General features: G+C 44.2%; 2 protein-coding genes across 5 annotated transcripts in view; one reads left to right on the top strand and one right to left on the bottom strand.

Annotated features, from left to right (window-relative positions):
- Positions 1–156: 156 nt before the first annotated feature.
- On the bottom strand, positions 157–5,321 carry cdkn2aipnl (CDKN2A interacting protein N-terminal like). Its single transcript, XM_063203911.1, has 3 exons — positions 4,996–5,321; positions 4,793–4,901; positions 157–447 (listed from the first exon to the last, which is right to left on the bottom strand). Exons 1-3 carry the CDS (start codon positions 5,205–5,207, stop codon positions 439–441), a joined length of 330 nt encoding a protein of 109 aa, XP_063059981.1. The 5' UTR covers positions 5,208–5,321; the 3' UTR covers positions 157–438.
- Positions 5,322–5,905: 584 nt separating this feature from the next.
- The window catches only part of jade2 (jade family PHD finger 2), a 173,104-nt gene continuing 162,974 nt past the window's right edge, over positions 5,906–16,035 (top strand). Inside the window, exon 1 of one of the 4 annotated variants that reach the window (XM_063203926.1) lies at positions 5,906–6,476. Coding sequence is in view for 1 of the 4 variants with exons in the window: in XM_063203925.1 (XP_063059995.1) it covers positions 6,611–6,739 (129 nt within the window). In the remaining 3 variants the exon portion in view is untranslated. The other 3 variants (XM_063203925.1, XM_063203927.1, XM_063203928.1) reach the window with 3 other exon arrangements.

The raw sequence follows: 16,035 nt of genomic DNA, 5'->3' as shown, positions 1-16,035 counted from the left end.
ATTTAAATACTAATTTCAAAGTAAGGGTAATGTCACTAGTGTCTATGATATGAAGAGGATCAGTTGCATATTTCTTTTTTGTTAAGTTACCCTATATGAAATACAATTTATACATATAATATGCTGTATAAAGATAATAAACATTTTTCAGACAACTTGAATGAATGCATTTATTATTGTGTGTATGGTGGTGGTGATGAACATTTTAAGTCCATGCGGTATACATCTATTGAGCAAGACTTGTTTTGGGATTCCCAAAACCAAGTTAGAGTATATTTGTATTAAAAAGTGTACAAAAACATTTTAAACAGTACAGTTGTAAAACTTGGGTAAAAGAAGAAGAAGAAAAAAAAACTTAAAACAATATCAATCCAAAATGACCAGTACTTTTTTCCACACTAGGAACTTTTTCTTTGTGCTCTCAATGTTGATGACAGCTCAGTTCCGCTGAAAAGAAAGAAAGAAAAAAGATTAACAATGTATCTGAGGGACTACCTGCCTGATACAGAGCTCTAGTTGCCTTTACTGTTGTGCATTAGGAAGACCAATATGAGCCATGTTTAACAATATGAGCCATGTTGAGGTTTTGCCAACATACGTAGGCCTATATCTATGTCTATATCTACAGTGAGTCCAATATGTATTTGATCCCTTGCTGATTTTGCCCGTTTGCCCACTAATAAAGACATGATCAGTCTATAAATTTATGATAATATGTATTCAAACATGGAGAGACAGAATATCAAAAAGAAATTCCAGAAAATAACTTAAAATAATATATTTTAATTTATTTGTATTTAATTTAGGGTAATAAGTATTTGACCCCTCTAGCTAAAGAAGATAAAGTGCTTTGTGGCAAAGCCCTAGTTTTCTAGCACTGAGGTTAGATGCTTCTTTTAGTTAATGACAATGTTTGTGCATATAGTAGAAACTATTTTTGCCCATTTCTCTTTGCACATTATCTCTAAAACATTAATAGTTTGTGGCTGTAGCTTGGCAAATGGGAGGTTCAGTTCTCTCCATAGAATTACTATAGGGTTAATATTTGGAGACTGTCTAGGCCACTTCACGACTTTAATATGCTTCTTATTGAGCCACTCCTTCGTTGCTTTGACTGTATGTTGTGTATTATTGTCATGTTGGGAGATCCAACAATGGCCCACCCATCAGTGTAGTGGTGGAGGGAAGGACGTTTGCACTCAGGACTGCACATTACATGTCTCCCTCCATCCATTCATTGATAATGTGAAGTTGTCCTGTGCCTTGGCCAGACAAACACCCTCAAACCATAATGATACCACTCTCATGCATGATGGTGAGGAGGGTGTTCTTGGGATCATAGACAGCAGTACTCTTTCTCAAAACACATTGAATTGTGATAAGGCCAAACAGCTTGATGTTGGTTTCATCTGACTACAGCACCTCCTTATCATATCCTAAACCAGTCTGATGTCCGTTGGCAAACCTCAAGTGGGACTGCACAGGTTCCTTCTGAAGTAGAGGTACCATGTGTGCACTACATGATTTTAAACCTCTGTGGCATTAAGTGCTACCAGTAGTTTTCTCAGTGATTTTGGTCCCAGTAGCTTTGATATCATTGCCTAGTTCATCCCGTATAGCTCTAGGGTGATTTATTTCTGTTCTCATGATTATCAAATCCCTACAAAAGGTCAAATCTTGTATAGAACCCCAGACAGGCTGATGGATAGTCATTTTGTATTCCTCACATTTTGGAAGAAATGCATCAACAGCTGGGTCATTAATACCCTGTCTCTTTCTTGTGGTTTTGCAGCCCATTTAATCTTTGTTTAGGTCTAAAATCGTGTCCCTGATATCATTTGACCACTCTTTGGTCTTTCCCATGCTGGTGAGGTTGGAGTGTGACTGATTCACTCATACTATGGACTGATTCTGCTGATTCAATGTGTCTTTTATGCATGTTAGTATGTACAGGTGTCTTTAATTCAGATGACAAGTTGATCGGAAGTGCCCATCTGGTCTGTGGGCCCGGAACTGTAATCAGTTGGCAGGGGATCAAATACTTATTTTGCTCGATGAAATGGAAATAAATTAATATATATTCTCTTCAGTTAATTTCTAGATTTTCTTTTTGATATTCTGTCTCTCCATATTAGAATATCATCCATATCATGTCTTTGTTAGTAGGCAAACCAACAAAATCAGCAAGGGATCAAATACATATTGGACTCACTGTATGTCATGGACAATGTGAGAGTCCATAAGTGTTCAGAGAGTTCATTCACTGAATGTGTGCATAGTATACACAGCATCGGTAAAGGGGCCAGTTTGCCAACACATGCCCCGGAGCATTTTGAACCGGGAGCATCATGGCATTGTGGATGTTTACAAATCAGTGATCATCGCCATACTGTAGCATCCTATAGGTCAACGAAGAGTTTCTAAAGGGTCATTTCACGTGAAATCAGACACTTTGGGACCCGACCGACCCGGATTTCAATCATACTTGGTGTGCCTTTTAAGTAGCAAGGTAGCACCCCAGAACTGCATTGGTTTGAATCTGACACTAATATTAAGGGAGAAACAGACTAGGAAAGGTTCACATGTGAGGGTAGGACACTATACATTCAGCCTTGAATATATCAGTCAGTGTTAGTCACAAAAAGATGCCTGTGGTACTGTTTGAAAGCTCTTTTCTGGCTCTACATATTACACAATCAGCTTGGAATACAACAACTCTCAGAATATGAATTATGATACATTGAAAAATTAAAAATCTAAAAAAACTATCTTTTAAAATGGCCAGTTCCTTGTCCAAACGTAGCCGGCAATGTCATTAGCAACACCTCAAATGCTGGTGTTCGGTTCTTTATTCATTTCAGAGAGAATTTGACTCACAAATATGGCATCATACAGACCACTTACTAATAATATGGTAATACCATAGTAGCATCACATGACAAAACAAAAATGGTCAGTTTCCATGGTCCCAGGTTTCAGAAACTAAGGCAGATGTCCATTTATACACACCAAATGATGATATGTGAATGTTTGAACATTCCTTCTCTGTGTACCTGTGTCATCTTCCCTTTACCGTACTTTAAAGAGATAATCAATGGCTACACTCTCATTTTGTACTCTACCAGTGCATTTGAAGCAGCAGCTGTGTCTTTTGTAGATAATGTATAAGTACGTCCCGTTGCAGTTACAGGTTCCACTACCAGAAGCACATCCTGATGATCCATGACAAGTCTATCTGGTCTGAAGGGAAAAGTGAAGGATGGAGACGGTCCATGAGGATGCAGGAAGTTCAGTCAACACATGCTAGCCACCAGTTGCCATCATATACAGCTACAACATACCCTTTGATGCTTGAAAATGTAACACATTCCTTTACTGAGCTCACTCTTTCAACTCTGCCTTCTCTGAATGCTGAAAATGGCCTAACACTGTGTCCATTGACAATGGGCACAGTTTTTGAGTACCTGGAATAGTTCTTGCAGATTCCAACCTTTTCAACAGGTTCTCAGCTTCATGATGGCACATCTCTGTTGTGGCAAACTGGCAATGGATGTTCTTGAGAGAGATGCACCATCATGAAGCTGAGAACCTGTTGAAGAGGTTTGAATCTGCAATAACTAGTCCAGGTACTCAAAAACTACACAGCTTCTGCCCATTGTCAATGGACATTAGGCCATTTTCCGCATTCAGAGAAGGAGTTGAAAGAGTGAGCTCAGTAAAGGAATGTGTTACATTTTCAAGCATCAAAGGGTATGTTGTAGCTGTATATGATGGCAACTGGTGGCTAGCATGTGTTGAGGAATGTATGCTGAGCACTGGAGAGGTGAAACTGAACTTCCTGCATCCTCATGGACCGTCTCCATCCTTCACTTTTCCCTTCAGACCAGATAGACTTGTCATGGATCATCAGGATGTGCTTCTGGTAGTGGAACCTAACTGCAACGGGACGTACTTATACATTATCTACAAAAGACACAGCTGCTGCTTCAAATGCACTGGTAGAGTACAAAATGAGAGTGTACCCATTGATTATCTCTTTAAAGTATGGTAAAGGGAAGATGACACAGGTACACAGAGAAGGAATGTTCAAACATTCACATATCATCATTTGGTGTGTATAAATGGACATCTGCCTTAGTTTCTGAAACCTGGGACCATGGAAACTGACCATTTTTGTTTTGTTTTTGTTTTGTCATGTGATGCTACTATGGTATTACCATATTATTAGTAAGTGGTCTGTATGATGCCATATTTGTGAGTCAAATTCTCTCTGAAATGAATAAAGAACCGAACACCAGCATTTGAGGTGTTGCTAATGACATTGCCGGCTACGTTTGGACAAGGAACTGGCCATTTTAAAATATAGGTTTTTTAAGATATTCAATTTTTAATTTTTCAATGTATCATAATTCATATTCTGAGAGTTGTTGTATTCCAAGCTGATTGTGTAATATGTAGAGCCAGAAAAGAGCTTTCAAACAATACCACAGGCATCTTTTTGTGACTAACACTGACTGATATATTCAAGGCTGAATGTATAGTGTCCTACCCTAAAATGTGAACCTTTCCTAGTCTGTTTCTCCCTTAATATTAGTGTCAGATTCAAACCAATGCAGTTCTGGGGTGCTACCGTGCTACTAAAAAGGCACACCAAGTATGATTGAAATCCGGATCGGTCGGGTCCCAAAGCGTCTGATTTCACATGAAATGACCCTAAACAGAACGGCAGCAGTTGACTAGATTTACTATGCGCCATGAGAGGAAAAATCAGTTAAAGCACTCATACACATACCTGCTTCTGCTGCTTGACTATCTCGTCCCTTGTCTTAAATACAGGAGCGTCCTCCACAACAACCCCCTCTGCCATTCCTTGGACTCTCTCGAGGAGATCGGGACTGTACCTGAGACAAAACGAAAGAAAAGAGATGCCGTGATTATATTTTCCAAAGCCTCCTCTCAAATGCTTAAACATTTCTGATGGAAGTAAACGCTTACCTGCAGCCAAGGAAAACATTGTTTGCCCACACCATGGACAAGGCGAGGAGATGGTCTAGATGAGGATCTTCAAAGTCGTTTATGTTCCGCAAGATAAATTCCCTCCTCGACTTCCAGTGCTTCTCGCTCTCTGATATCGTGCGGTATGTTTCTACCTGGTCAGCCAACTGCCTATTTTGTTCAATAAAGTCTTCAACGTCGCCAGAAGCCATGTTTACATGCGGTCATCAACACCACAGACAAAATTCACGTTTCTCAATTTCCCCAGATACCTAATGCGCATGCGTTAATTGGTATCTTCACTCATTGCATTTACAGACAGTGCCACTCTGCGGCCAAGCGTACACATTACATATTTATACCATGGTTTGTCGTTGCTCGCTTGTGGCCTCAAGAGGGCGAAGTCATCACGTTGTATACGGTTTTAACATCTAGAACAATTTAGATTAATTTTTAGAAGACATCATATACATTTTTCGCATTCTACCTCTACTAGGCTACTGTACAGTGGCACTAGCCTATGCTTGTTGTAAATTTTTATATGGGTATGAAATTGTAGGCCTATTAGAAGTTGGCACCATCTACAGTAAGACTCAAAATCTATCCAAATATCCAACTTAATTAATTATTATAATGCATCCTTCGATTTGCAAGGACTGAGACAGTCTTCTTGTCATTTTGTGTACCATGATTTCAGTTGAACAATTTTATTTGCTTGCCATATTGCAGTAAGTATTTTGGCATATAATTACCATTAACTAATGTCTTTTATGCGGTTCGCATGTGATGTGTGCAAGCTGTATTGAATGTTATACTGCATACTAAAAAAAAAAAAAAATACTTTGACTTCTAATCGCACTCCTCTAAAGAATGAATCATACATTTCCATTGACAAGGACTAGGATGAGACTGATGAGATTTCGAACATGCATCCAGAACACTGATCCAGAATGAAGTAAACTCATTTTATTCATTGTTGGCACCAAAACGCTTCTTTTGGACACTTGGATTCCATAAAGCAAATTATGAAATATTCATCACACAACAGAATCAGGTTTCACTATAATTGAAAAGGATGTTCAATTCGACGCACCTTTGATTGCCACATCTCATATGGGACTGTTAACCAGACAAGATGAACTGAGCACCTGAACCCACCTTACTAACACGAGGAAGCGCACATTACTTAACGTTATGTGAATGTGCCAGGCACACTTCGTCAACGTCAATAGTGTTACACGGGGATTGAAGATTTGCGTGTTTGATTAAAAAGTTCGACTGGGTCGAACCGCGTTTATCGTACGGAATCTGCTTCAGCAACTTGGGCGTTGTAGAAGATACAAAACTGTTTTGTTGATACTCGCTCCTATCGTCCTCCATGTAAAATGGACGATTATATCACGAACCGCCCCATTTAGTGATTCGACAAGCCATTGACGTTATCTTAATGGTTGCTATCACTCTTTGAAGAAACTTGACAGGTACGTAAAGTTGATGTTGTTTTAGGTGCAGCTGGTACATTGGTATAATGTAAAAGTAGCCTACTTGTAGTATGCTTGTTGGTAAGGGCGAATTGTAAGTACGTCATTAATATGGCGCCAAAAGAGTTTTAAGTATGAGCTTATTCTGTTGTATGGTTGCACGACTCAGTGTGTACACTGTTCAACAGCATAGCAAGGAGCACGAAAGAAGTAGCATGGGGGGAGATGAGAAGTCGAAATGTTTTAAGCAGAACGACGCACAAGTACGTTAGCAACTTAGCCTCTCACTGTTGATTGTAGCCTCTGGAATTGATCGCTCTGTAGGCACTTTCGATTCATTTGAGTGCGAGACGTGCACTTTACATGTACCATTAGTACTACCTGATTGACACAAGACTAAAACCTAAACAACCATTGAAATGCGGCATGGTTTCCCAGCTTCAATCGGTTAGCTTACCAGCTAGCCTGCTTAATACTAAACACAAGCTGATAAACATAAGGTTGCTAGTTCTTTCAGATGGTGATTTAATAACATTAGCTTGCTAATTTGGATTACGCATGATGCCCTGAGAAAGTCAGCAGGCATCTGTGATTCTATTGAAACGGAAGGCTGCGTAACCCTTCGTCGCAGTCTTCAGAGTGAATTTGGCGAGTCGCGCACAGATCTTCCAGCTGAGTAGGACTGTCGTAAGGTAGTTTAATTTTCACTCTTTGGAGAGCGCATCTTGGCTACGTGCTGTCAGAGCAGCATTTGGACTCGTACTAACGGTGGAAACTCTGCGTGTTGGCTAAGTAGCTAGCTGTCTAGCTGCCCTGGTACCTCTGGCGACTGTTGGATCATTGAAGCTACATGTGTGTAGCTTCAGATGGCATCCTGATACCCCGATATCGTCCAGTATCGAGGACGTTACACTTTCTACAGAAAAGGTAAAGAGCTCCTCTGTTGGTCTCCTATGCACACTCTAATGTGCTGGCTAATGTTTGGTGGGGGACGTTGCACGCACTTGACAGTGATAGCTAGCTTATGTTCAGATGATGCATGCATGTAGGTCAGATGACAGTTTTAACTTGTATGACCATATTTGTTGGTAAGGGCAGCTAACTTTATGCTTGGAATTCTTCAATCTGGTAAGGTGTGTTGTATGTCTCACAATCGACATTTTAATCTTACACAATATGCTGGGATAACGAACATTGTGGAAACAGCAGCCAGGTATAGTGACACTTTGGATCACCGTGTGTTGTACTTGGGTGTGCTGATGTGTTTGTTGTTCACCAGGTCGCACATTTCAAGCTTTTAGAGCTATCTATGCGAGGCTCGTGCAAGCGTGTCCTGCCTGTCGCGAGGAACCATGTCGAAGCAGGGTGCTTGTATGATTGGTCGTAGTTGAGTCTCCGGTGTTTGGCAAGTAAAAACTGAGTTGAGGGGTTGTAGACGTTTTTCGGTTGGGATTGGGCAATACTACGGCAGCCGTGCGACCATATGGTGGTCGGGTGAGATTCTGAACGTATTTGTCAGATTGGCCGTTGGCTGGACAAGTTCCTGTCCTAAGCTACAGCCGTCAACCTAGTCGAATTAGTGTGGTCATGTCATGCCAGGAAATGGTCAGTAAAGTCATGACCTGTAATGTTGAAATGAAGCCTGGATGCTGGATAAGGTTACACGTAATTTCGAATAACGCAGCCTCTTCTCTGCTGTAACCGTCTTGGGTTGTCTGTCTGTAGGGGGAGTGGCTGTTGTTTACCTTCAGAAAAGTCTGCGCTCCCTTTGCGAAGGGGCGAGGGAGGGAGAGAGGGGGGCGGGTCATCATCTGTGATGCGCATGACGAGCCTAGCTGCATCCTCTTTTGCAATTTTGGTGGAGCCTCGGATAGTTTTTGGGATTAAAAACATTTTTTTTCTTTTTCTTCTTCTGTATGGACTACATGAAACTCAGATATGCGTGTACAATTGCATGGAAATTCAGCGACACTCTGGGGAATTGGAAGTCCGAGCATTTCAAGGGATTAACATAGTTGCATAATCTGACAGCAACGAGGTATATTTTACAGTCAACCTTTTTTTTTCATGCGTTATAATGCATATGTGCAATATTGACTTCATATGTTTTGGGGTTGGAAGTGCAACTTAATGAATTTGGGTAATTGAATGAATGATGGCTTTTGAGCCCCTCTGGTGTCATCTTGGGGCCTATTAAGTATTCCTGGTAGTGACAGCCTGGCTCCCCTCTCCTGCTGCTCTGGTAACAGGAGATGACTCAATGGGGGGTGGGGGTGGCGGGTGTTATAGCATTTTTTTCCCTTAGGGGTAGCCATCTTATTATTATTATGCCATACCATAACACTTGGTTCCCTTCAGTGTTTTGCCACTGGCTGGTGTGTGCGCATGTCTGTGCATGTGTGTATGTGTTTGTGTGTGTTTTTCTGTGCTGCTTTCAAGTGTGTATGGGATTGATCTCTGATCCCTGTTGTTAACTAGTAGCGGAGAAGTATGGAGCTGTGTGTGTGTGTGTGTGTGTGTGTGTGTGTGTGTGTGTGTGTGTGTGTGTGTGTGTGTGTGTGTGTGTGTGTGTGTGTGTGTGTGTGTGTGTGTGTGTGTGTGTGTGTGGTGTACGTACACATGCAGAAACAGCATGTGAGCCAGTGGAGTGCGCTTAGCAGGGAGCCTCGTCATGATTGGCTGAGGGGCCGCCATAAAGGCTCACATGGGCAGCGGTGTCCTATTAGCACGCTCACCATTGGGGGGTGTGTCATCCATGAATGAACCACAGCAACCCATCAGTGCCTTCGTCACTCTGACGTGACGCATGCACACAAACACACACCACCACACACCGCACATGCACTACTCTCTCTCGCAGGCAGCTCAGCCAGGCATGGCCCCCACAACCCCCTCACTGCTGCTCCTGCTCCTGCTCCTGCTCCTGCTCCTGCCCCAGCTCTCTCTCTCTCTCTCTCTCTCTCTCTCTCTCTCTCTCTCTCTCTCTCTCTCTCTCTCTCTGTTGATTCATGTCAAGCTGGATGAGGGGTGAAGAAACAGCAGATGCCTGAAGACACATGAGCCTGCTGTGTGTGTGTGTGTGTGTGTGTGTGTGTGTGTGTGTGTGCGCGTGTGTGTGTCAGAGAACCTGCTGTGTGTGCATGCCTGTGTCTATGGACATGCAGAAGATGTTAAGAGCTGGCCCTGGATTCCTGGTGAAGTTAGTTGTGTGTGTGTCTGTGTGCTGCTTATGCTTTTGGTGAATCATGCGGTCCAGTGTGCACTGACTGAATGACATGGCTTCCAAACAGACACAGATGAATTGTCTGTGACCGCAGGGCAGGCGGTGAATCACAGCATGCCACTGACAGATAACAACAACACGCATGACTCTCATCACCCAATACAGTAGCGCTGCTGCTCCTTTGTTTCCAAACACCTAACAGCCAGATATGAAGTGGATGTTGTGGGTTTTTGAACATTCTATAAAAAGAATGCGTTCTATAACAATGCAAGATTCTAAAATTCCTAATTGTATTGTAAGACGCCCAGACTTCTATAGAACTTTCCCTGCCCGAACATTCCCGTCACACCGGTGTGACGAAACACTCTTAACGGTTAAGAAGTGAAATGCATGCACTCTGTAGAGGATGAGCTCATTTGGGTTATTTATGAGAGCACTTTATTTTCATTGTGCAAAGGCATGTGTTATGTCTTAGGTGTTGATGCACATGTTTTTTGTTGTTGATTTGGGAATGACAAGGTTACAAGTTTCTTGTTGGGAATGCGGCGAGTGAATGACTTTTAAGGGTCTCACATTCAGAGGAGGTTCATGAGCAACCACAACCACAATGTGGACGAATGGAAATGAAATGGAATGGAGAGTGTTTTCCAAACTATTTTAAATCCGGCCTCCATAGTTTATATATCACAGGTGCACCTGTTTATATTGAGGAATTCATTTTCCAAGAATGACGAATCCCTGTCACGTGACTCTAAACTAGCTGACTGTATATCGACTTTTGTATTGTATTTACATATCTGATCTGATGATCTCGTCTCAGATCCCCATTTCATTAGACGGCACGAGCCACTAAACCAACCCTCAGTCGAAGGAAAATATTGGCAAAATGTAATTTATCATTATTGTCACAGTCGTATCAGTTATACCTCTGTTAGTGGGTCTTTATGCTTTTCTCCTGTTCAGTCAGTCAGAAGAAATGCAAACGTCCTGAGGTGCGGAGAGGGAGGGAGAGGGAGGGAGGGAGGGAGAGAGCGGAAGAGAAAGAGAGGAAGGGCTGCTGGAGGGAACCTGCTGGCTGGGGAGGATAAATTGGGGAGGTTGCCTGTCTGCACCAAGACAGAGCTGAGGGCGCTTCGCTATCTCGCCCATTCATCACACAGCGACCATGAACTTCGCAGTGGCGCGAGTGTGTATTAATCTGCACCTTACTGACCCTCCTAGTGCTCTCTCTCTCTCTCTCTCTTTCTCTCTCTCTCTCTCATGCCTCCCCTCTTTTTTGGCAGCCGCTCAACATGGCACAGTTTCTCTTGCAGGTGAAAAGCTGGCAAGCATGTAAGCGTGCAGCAGCACTGCACATCTGATCCGAGGGCTTTTTAAAGCGCCTTAAAGATCGTTTAAAGACCATATATCATTTTGCCACGCTTTTGTTCACTAGGTTATGTTCCCATTTCAGAGAGAAGAAGACCTACAAAACAATAAAGTGAGACTTAAAAGGCGGATGGTGGATTTATTATCTTCCGTAGCTAGTGGGTACTCTCTCTCTCTCTCTCTCTCTCTCTCTCTCTCTCTCTCTCTCTCTCTCTCTCTCTCTCTCTCCCTCTCTCTCTCCATGTGGCTAAATTAGTTCTCGCTCATTTTCTTTTTTGCCGGCTGCCAGTCGGTTGGTTGGTTCCCTGGAGCTGTTTCTTTGCTTCTCGAGTGGTGAGGTCATCTCTGGAGGTGGTGCTTAGTGCATCACTGGCTCTCTGCTGTTGCCACGGCAATGCAGCTCCCCTCACCTGCAAGTGCTGTGTCATCATTCGCTCTGTTGTTGTGTGCGCTCTAAAGAGATGCAGAGAGGGAGCGAGAGAGAGGCAGAGGGAGCGGGAGAGGGGAGAAAGGGAGAGAATGGAAAGTAAACGGAGAGAGGAGAGGAGAGCAGAGCAGAGCAGAGAGGGGAGGGGAAGGAGGGCAGCACAAATGGCTGATAATGCCAGCTCACATTATTTGCTTTCTGGTGTAGGGAGGCTTATTGGTGGGGCTTTATTGATTCAGATGGCAGCTGTCCTGCACTGGAGCTGGGGAGTGTTTACTGCCTGAAATAAGAGCCCTCTGTGGTTCCATGTTAAGAGAGCTTGACGTTACAACGCTCCTGTGATTATTTTGTTTTTTTTTAGCATTTTAGCAAGGTAGCATTGTTTTTTTTGCTGTGCTGCTGTTGTTTTTGTCCATGTGTGTAGTGGTGGTGGTACCATGTTTGTTGTGTCAAAGATGCTCCAAGAGGTTTCAGGCAGGGGGATGTTTTGATTGTGCCGTTGTGCAGAAAGCTGTCACTGGCTGACGGGTGTCCCTGGTGCTGTTGTTGTCACTTAACCGTGGTCAGTACAGGCTGTCCAAGCACTGGCCTGTTTTTTTCCTGCACTAGATGCTCAAGGAAGCCGTGATCCATCCACCCCTCCTCCTGGGAGACATGGCAAGAAATGTGTTACAAACGGATGCGTCTCACCCTCTGTGACAAGCCACGGTTGTGCACACACACACACACACACACACACACACACACACACACACACACACACACACACACACACACACACACACACACACACACACACACACACACACACACCTAGCTCTGCATCTCTTGCCACCCTCCTCTCCTGTTCCTCTCCTCTCCCGTCCCACTCCTCTCCGCTCCCCTCCCGATGCTGCTCTTTCACATCCAAAAATAGCAGGCTCTGTGTTCCTGTGGACCGGCAGCAAAGAAAAGGCTGAATGCTTCTCCCACAGGCTCTGCAGTGATGCTGCCGCCACTGCTGCTGCTGCTGCTGCTTTTACTGCCATTGCCTTTGCTGCCACTCCTGCCATTCCTTCTGATGCTCTTTTTTGCTAGAATAAGTGTGGGTTTCAGTGTTTGTGTGTTTGTGTGCTCACTCAAGCCAGTGAAAGTTTACACCACATACCTGGCTAACAGACAGACGGCACGGGCTGGCAGTAAGCACAAGCAGCAGTAGGCCTGTTCCATCCCATGTATTTTATCCTATCAAGTCCATCCTCCGTGAAACCCGAGGCTAGATGTGTAGTGGGGTGGGGTGGTGGCAAGCAGGGCCATTGACAGCTTTTGCTGGGCCTGGGACAAAGTAATCTGAAAGGGCTCCCTACCCAATACATACAATGTAATAGGCACCCAATTCTGGGCCCCCTATCTCCCTGGGCCCGGGACAACATCCCCACCCCCACCCCCACCACCGGCGGCCCTGTGGCAAGCCAGTGTTTGCTTAGAAATCCATCTCTCTCTCTCTCTCTCTCTCTCTCTCTCTCTCTCTCTCTCTCTCTCTCTCTCTCGTGTGTGCATCTCACCAGGTGCTCTGTATTAAGTCTAGGTAAGCTGGTCATGCACATCCATCCCCCTGTTGTTTGGCAACACTGGACAGTATTGAGGGCTAAGCTGATTGGCTGACAGAACAAGGCCAATCCACCTCCACCACCTGGGTGGCATCTTTAGTAGCCGGGTATTAGCCACCCATAAGCTTCCGCTCAATTGTCGTTTCATTTCCCTACATGTTACGTCAGGGTGTGATACAGGAAATCTCAGGGGTGGTGTTATAACATGGACAGTTGGCAAACTGGGGGGGGGGTTGGGGGGTTGTTGTTGTTGTTGAGGGAACGGTTTTAGTGATGATGTGTTGCATATGGGCGCATTACTGGTCACACAACATGACCAAACATTAGTGACTGGGTGAAATCAGATCCAATCGCTTCGATCTTAACAGAGTTCACCTTATTAAATAGCTCCTGATCCTCTGTGAAATTGGTTCGAGGCGACGGTAAACACAGGCTGAAGCTTACTGCTTTGGCAACTGCTTCTGTTATTGGAAGTTGGGTGGTTGTGGTTTGTGCAGGACTTTCCCCAAGTTCACAGGGTTCTTTTCAGTATCCTAACTTTTGTCCTCAACCTGTGCTTGTGGCTTCGCGCTCTGCTAACACCCCGCCTCTTTGGAGAAAATAATAAAGTTTCTAGCCACAACAACTTTTTGGGGAGTATTCCCCATTCAATATCCCATTGCAAATGGGAGAAAATGACATTTGAATTGCGATTTTGCGAGATATTTAAATAAACCTCTGTCGTCAATGACGTCATCATGAGGCCACGACCACAAAGGAGAACGGGAGTTAGAATATCAGAAAGAACCTGTAGCAGTGTTTCTGACCGAAATTCTGTTAGTCAAGGTGGGTGGGGGTTCGGCTGCATTAGAGACCTAGGGCTAATAGGCCTAATCTTCATTGGAAGATTCATATTAAATATATGAAACCCGGAGAAAATACATGTCTTTTTTACATTACTTTGGTAAACCAACTATAGAAAATCAAATTCACAGTACAAAACATTTATCTTTTAAGGGGATGTAGTCAAGGTGGTAGGTGTTTGTTGTCAATGTGGGCGCCTTAACTGTAAAGTGTGCTGGGGGAAACCCTGCATCGTCCCAGATTGACCAAGGTTCCTCCCCCAAATTCTTCCTTCCTGGGTGCTAGGTAGATCGACGGTAGACCTCCTTAGTCTCTGGGCACATTTTCTAGCTCACTCCTCTATGTGAATGTACAGTATATGTATCCAGCCACCCACCCAGATAAGTCAAATGCAGTAGAGTAGACAGACCTCTCTTCCCCTCCAAGGATAATAATAAAGACTTGCATGAGGATAAAAAGAAAGGTCACAGTACCAGCTAAATCCCAGTAGCCCCCAAGGGACAGTGTGCTTAATTCGCACTGACCCCTTGTATATTATTACTGCCCCATGAATGTACTTCCTATCAGAACCACTGAGTTGTTGTATTGTGATGAATTTCTGACCTTCTTTGAGTAGCTTCACATGCTTTGCTGAAACCAGTTAGCGTCATATGTGAAGTAAAACAAGTTGTGACAGCGTTGGACTGAAGTACTGAGGCGGGTCATTGTGTGCCAGAGACTGTCCACCCACATGGCTGGGCTTGTTTTCTCACTGGTCTTTGGAGTATATTGTTGTATGCATGCATATGAGGTCCAGCTGAATGTTTTCCATGATCGCCAACAAGCCCCCATTTTGTAATTTACTCAGTTGATATACTGTACTGTAGTTTAGAGGGGAAGGGGAGATACATTTTTGTAGACAAGAAAATCCACAAACTTAAGCTAAGAGCTCAGGCTGTAGACCTAGCTGTCAGTGGCTGTCTCTTTCACATTTTTGGGGACTCGAGTCTATCTTTCACCAGGCTTTCAAAGCTGATGCCCGTAAGTAGTTTGTTGTCGTCGTCTGTCCGCGAAATGCTCTGCACTCACTGCCCTGAAGGCTCTCTCCACGGGACAGCCGCTGGTTCGGTGCCATCAGAAATGGACCTACCCCGCTATTACATTTCGGGCAACTGAATCAGCATTTAGCCTACTGGCAAAGACTCTACACCGCAGTCTTAGCTAACCACAGTACAGTATCCCCCCCTCGCCACACACACACACACACACACACACGCACACACACACCACCACCATATTCTTGACTCTCCTCCTTATCACCTAAAAACCAGGCTCTCATCTGACTGATGGCCACCCCAGGACGCCCCGGGCGCTTGGCACATTATTTGTGGACTCGTTGACTTTATCCCGGCGAAACCGGAGCCGGAGCTGTGGCCTGCCTGGCAGTGAGTGTTTGCACTGTAGTCTGCCTCAACACCGCGTACTGTAGGCTCTAAGTCCCGGTTCTAAGCCTAGGTAAGCCTGCTCCCTCTGAAGCCCCAGCCCTCCCTCCTGTTTGTGGATGAAAGGGGCTGGGTGAGAGCTGAGAATCCTCTTTTAACAGGGAAAGTGGCTCGATTGTATAGTTTGCCTTTTGAATCAACCCCTTCTCTCCCTCCTGTGGGCTATGTGGCTACGTGACACCACCACTACAGTAGTCCTCTGGGATCGTGGGGTAGATGAATCATGGGAGAAAGAGCCTCTTGAAGCTTAGCACTTGTTTAAGACATACAAGCAGAGTTTCCTGCAAAAATATTTGTGAGTTAACCAGCTTGAGAGACGTGTATCGATCATGGTTTGAAAGGCTACACTGTGCAGTTTCAAACCCTTCAAATACATTTTTCTGTAAAAAGCAGTGTTATCTTATTATAAAGTGCTGAGGGAATTTCAGTTTATAATAGACAAGGCAGCAGTGGTGGTGGTGGTAGCCCGCCTGCAGACAGACCACACCAAATCCACACGAGGCCCCCGTAGCAAGTCCTTGTGATTTGTGGATAGTGTGTGGAAATGTGAAGAGACTGGCAGTACAGTACAGTGGGGTGGTGCGGTTTGCTTTGCTGCTGCGAGTTGCCCCAGCCTGAAATCCAGAGT

This window comes from Engraulis encrasicolus, chromosome 7 (genome assembly GCF_034702125.1).
Source record: "Engraulis encrasicolus isolate BLACKSEA-1 chromosome 7, IST_EnEncr_1.0, whole genome shotgun sequence".
Taxonomy (NCBI): domain Eukaryota; kingdom Metazoa; phylum Chordata; class Actinopteri; order Clupeiformes; family Engraulidae; genus Engraulis; species Engraulis encrasicolus.
The sequence above is the reverse complement of the archived record's forward strand: the minus strand, read 5'-3'. Positions and strand labels throughout refer to the sequence as shown.

Excerpts from the sequence above, each read along its gene's own strand:
- cdkn2aipnl (XM_063203911.1), bottom strand. The coding sequence starts at position 5,207 with ATGGCTTCTGGCGACGTTGAAGACTTTATTGAACAAAATAGGCAGTTG. Across the intron at positions 4,902-4,995 it reads AATGTTTTCCTTGGCTGCAG|GTACAGTCCCGATCTCCTCG; the intron begins GTAAGCGTTTAC and ends GTTTTGTCTCAG.